The sequence below is a fragment of the Halichoerus grypus genome, chromosome X, assembly GCF_964656455.1.
Source record: "Halichoerus grypus chromosome X, mHalGry1.hap1.1, whole genome shotgun sequence".
Lineage (NCBI taxonomy): Eukaryota > Metazoa > Chordata > Mammalia > Carnivora > Phocidae > Halichoerus > Halichoerus grypus.
The window spans coordinates 44,883,372-44,887,953 of record NC_135727.1 but is presented as its reverse complement, the minus strand read 5'-3'; the positions used below and the strand labels follow the sequence as shown (position 1 = coordinate 44,887,953).

Below are 4,582 nucleotides of genomic sequence, written 5' to 3'. Positions count from 1 at the left end.
AGCCCTGCATGGGCTCGGAGCTCAACCGGGAGTCTGCTGGAGATTCTCTTTCCCTCTGCCCCTCCCTCCCCAAATAAATAAATACATCTTTAAAAATTTAAAATAAAAAATAAAGTGCAATATTCTATGTACCACATTAAAGTTCACAGTCATACGATTTCATTGGCTGGCTCTAGTTCTTTCAATGGAAATTAAGAGCAACACGGTCAAGACTCCTCCCCCGACCGCCCAACCCATTAAAAAAAGCCTCTGTGGTTTTTATTAAAATTATTCCTTTGACCACCTCAAGAAGAGAAAAAGGACAAAAGGGCCCAGAGAGGTGAGAGGGGAAGCGCTCCAGAGAGCAGTGGCGTGACTGGCAGTCGCCGGCCGGTGGGCGGGGCGGCGGGGGGAGGGGGGCGAGCTCGGGTGACGCGGCGCTCACGTGACCGCCGGGGCGCAGATGTGGGCACCACTCTGCGAGCCTGCCCTCTTCCCCTGCGGTCGGATCCGGAGCGGTCTGCGAGCTCCTAATTGCTCCAGGTTCTTTCAGGTAAGTGTGAGGGCCTTCGTCGCCGCCTGCGGAACCCTGGAATGGGGGGTGAGGCACGAACACGGAGAGGAAAAAGGGTGGGGATGGGGTCCGGGTTGAGGGAAGCTGGCCGGAGTGTAGATAGAGATGGCGGTGGGAAAATGGCTAAGGGGGAGCTAGCGACCAATCGGCGGAGGGGGGGGAAGAGCGGACACCCCTAGTGCCCGTGGCCCCTTTTCGCCTCACCTCCTTCTCGCTGCCCTCCGTCCATTTTGGAGCCGGAGCTGGTGAGCTGAGGGGCGCCCCACCGGTGAGACAGTGGAAATAAACCCCCTCTACCACTCCATGCGTAGAGAAAAAAAGTTGACCTCGAGGGTGGGGAGGCGAGTTGCCTCCGGGGGAGAAGGACACAAGAGATCCAAAATTAGTTTGGAAAACATCCTGGTCTGGCGCCCGAGGCGTGAAAAGAAATGGCGGCTGGGGTGCGGGGGGCGGAGGAGGTGGGGGAGGGAAACGTTGGATGAGGGGGGCCGGGATGCAGGAAAGGGGCCGAGTTGCTGTGCATCCACCCAAACGCGCAGCCTCTGTATCCTGTCTGTCTGCAGGTCTGCGTGTCTGTTCTCAGCACTCTGCAAAGCTAGAAAAGGAGGAGGAATCTGTTCAGAATCCCTGCAGGTCAGTGAAGGAAGGGGGTCTCTGGACAGGGACCCAGAGGGGTGGCGAGTGTGGAGGGTACAGCACCCACAGAATATGGGGCGCCACTGCCCACCTCCTAACGCGTTTATACACATTCTGCCGTGCTGAGCAAACGTAGAGAAAATGGCAGGGCCTGCCAGAGAAATGGTTGGCTAACGTGTGTGAGGGGAGAGGGTGGGCAGAAAGCACACTTAAAGGCGGGCCAGGTCAGGGGAACCCTGACAAGGGGAGAGATGCCTGTACTATCCAGACTTGCATTCCACCCCCAAGCCCTCAGTTTCCCTTGTCTCCTCTTTGTCTCCTCTTCCTCCCCACCCCAGGACAGGAAAAGGAGGGGAGATCTCAACATGGAAAAACTCTGCAGTGAAAATGAAGGAATGACTGAGAATGAAGAAAAGATGGAATACAAAGAACAGTCACAGGATGCGGAAAAGCCAGAAGTAGCTTGTACTTTGGAAGACAAGGAAAAGTTAGAAAACGAGAGAATGACAGAAGATGAGGAAATACTAAAGGATAAAGAAAAGCCAGAGAGTATGACAAAGCCAAAAGATGGAAAGCCAGAGAGCGAGGGAAAGCCAGAGAGCGAGGGAAAGCCAGGGATGGAGGGAAAGCCAGGGATGGAGGGAAACCCAGGGATGGAGGGAAACCCAGGGATGGAGGGAAACCCAGGGATGGGGGGGAAGCCAGAAAGCGAGGGAAAACCAGTGATCGAGGGAAAGCCAGAGAGCGAGGGAAAGCCAGTGATCGAGGGAAAGCCAGTGATCGAGGGAAAGCCAGTGATCGAGGGAAAGCCAGAGAGCGAGGGAAAGCCAGTGATCGAGGGAAAGCCAGAGAGCGAGGGAAAGCCAGAGAGCGAGGGAAAGCCAGTGATCGAGGGAAAGCCAAAAGAAGAAGGAAAACCAGTAAGTGAGGGAAAGCCAAAAGAAGAGGGAAAACCAGTGAGCGAGGGAAAGCCAAAAGAAGAAGGAAAACCAGTGAGTGAGGGAAAGCCAAAAGAAGAAGGAAAGCCAAAAGAAGAAGGAAAACCAGTGAGTGAGGGAAAGCCAAAAGAAGAAAAATCAGAGAATGAGGGAAAGCCAGTGAATGAGGAAAAGCCAAAAGAAGAAAAGCCAGCCATCGAATCAAGGGTTGCAGGAAAGCGCCCAGCTGGGGATGATGTACCCAGGAAGGCCAAAAGAAAAACCAACAAGGGGCTGGCTCAGTGCCTCAAGGAATATAAGGAGGCCATACATGATATGCATTTGAGCAATGAGGAGATGATAAGAGAATTTGACGAGATGGCCAGGGTGGAGGACGAGGTGAAGAAAACCAGACAGAAATTGGGGGGGTTTATGTGGATGCAAAAAAGTTTACAGGACCCCTTCCACCCGAGGGGCCCAAGGGAACTCAGGGGTGGGTGCAGGGCCCCACAGAGGGGCTTTGAAGACATTCCTTTTGTGTAGTGCCCCTGGCAGGCATTTGCCCAGGCCCTGTGCTTTAACCTTATGCTGATACTTGCTTTAGCTATCACTCTGTTATCCAACTGCAGCCTTCGATGTTTCAGTAGCAGATTTTTGTCCTTTGCATGGGAAAATGTTTATGGCATATTGTAAAATTAAAAAGAAAAAAGTTTGGTGAACCATATATAGCATCAGTCCATTTTTGTAAAACTACAAAGGTATTTACCCTAGTGATCTATGTACAGAGGAAACTCTGAAAGCTATGTCCTGGTGATCTGTGGGTGATTTTTTTTTTCTATTCTTTTTTGTTCCTTGTATATTTTCTCCTAAAAAACATAGATTACTTTCATCATGAAAACAGTATATACCAAGCGATCAAAATAACTGTTCAGATTGCTCATAAATGCAGTGGAGACACTGAAAATTCTTGGTCAGGATATAAAATGTTTCATAAAACTTGTCTTTGAGACTGGAAGCTAGAAGACTCAACCTGGCCGATACTACAAATCTATTGCTGTAACAAACAGTCTTGTCATCTGTCGAATGGGGTAAACTTGCCTTCCAGGGTTGTGGAGAAGATCAGATGAGGAAATGAGTATGAGCTGTGTTGAGCTGTCTCCTACCCTTTGCCTTGCACTAGCAGAACCAGAATTCTGTTAGATGTTTGGGGGAGGTATGAGGTCTCACTTGTGTCCAGGAATAAGTCAGATAAAAGGTGGGTGCCACTCTCCCCTGGGTAATGCCATGTGTCTTGGGCACTGTGCCCGTTCTCAGGGGCTCTGTACCCTCCTGAAGCCCCCCCTGCTGCTGGTGGGCTGGAGACCATGATGGACTAAAGCAACACTGTCTCAACAGAAAGGTGGAGAATTCTCTACCTACGGCAGAGTTACCCTAATTCAGGTGGGTAGTACCCAGTTGTCATTGGGCCTTGATATAAAGTTTTTAGAAAACACTCCTTTCCGGAATTTTTGTCAGTTTGTGTGTGGTTTTCCATACAACTATCTTCACTGGATTTTGATACTGGAGATTGAGCCAGAAAAATCTGAGTGGCCAGATGCTGTGCTATTCTCACCTGTTAATCTCTTGTCTGCTGACACTTTTTTCTTAGGAGGAATTGTCTCTCAGGAAGTTCCTGTTAAGCCCTGCCTTACCATTTCAACAGATCCATCTACCTATGTGATTCCCACCCCCCGCCCACCCCCCGCCCCAGCTCTTCATTAGTCTTTTATTTGCTTTTAGTGTTTTTTTTAATAAACTTTTATTTTAGGAGTTAATGACTTTCAGAATTATTGCAAAGCTAGTACAGTTTCTGTATACCCCATTCACAGTATCCTCTATTAACATCTTACATTAGTATGGTGCATTTGTCACAACCAATTTTGATAGATTATTTACCAAAGTACATATTAAATTCCCTCAGTTTTTCCCTAATGTCCTTTTTCTGTTCCAGGATCCTATCCAGGTTACCACCTTACATTTAGTCATCTTGTCTCCATAGGCTCCTCTTGGCTGTGACAGTTTCTCACTTTCCCTGTTTTTGACACTTTTGAGAAGTACTGGTCAGGTATTTTGTATAATGTCCCACAATTCAAGTTTGCTTGATTTTTTTCTTGTGGTTACACAGGCATTAAGTGCTTTTGGGAAGAGGACCAGATAGGTAAGTGCTATACTCACTACATTATATAAAGGGTACGTGTAAACAGGGTGCCTGGCTGGTTCAGTCCATGGAACATGTGATTCTTGATGTTGGGGTCATGAGTTGAAGGCCCACGTTGGGTGTCTAGTTTACTTTTTTAAAAAAGGGTACATACTATCAATATTACCACTGTTGTTAACTTTCATGACCTGGCTGAGGTAGTGTTTGTCAGGATTCACCATGGTAAAGTTACTCATTTCTCCCTTTCCATACTGTACTCTTTGGAAGAAAGTCACTATG

General features: G+C 48.5%; 1 protein-coding gene across 2 annotated transcripts; it reads left to right on the top strand.

Moving 5' to 3' along the window:
* The first annotated feature begins 399 nt into the window (after positions 1-399).
* Positions 400-2,830, top strand: LOC118551402 (uncharacterized). Of its 2 annotated transcripts, none has more exons than XM_036117155.2 (3): positions 400-532; positions 1,117-1,186; positions 1,533-2,830. In XM_036117155.2, exon 3 carries the CDS (start codon positions 1,555-1,557, stop codon positions 2,647-2,649), a length of 1,095 nt encoding a protein of 364 aa, XP_035973048.2. In that variant the 5' UTR covers positions 400-532; positions 1,117-1,186; positions 1,533-1,554; the 3' UTR covers positions 2,650-2,830. The 2 variants fall into 2 exon arrangements, with proteins under 2 accessions (XP_035973048.2, XP_035973047.2); XM_036117154.2 differs by having other exon boundaries at positions 1,528-2,830.
* The last annotated feature ends 1,752 nt before the right edge of the window (positions 2,831-4,582 follow it).

What these genes read in the sequence shown, in the direction of transcription:
- LOC118551402 (XM_036117155.2), top strand. Translation starts at nt 1,555, where the DNA reads ATGGAAAAACTCTGCAGTGAAAATGAAGGAATGACTGAGAATGAAGAA.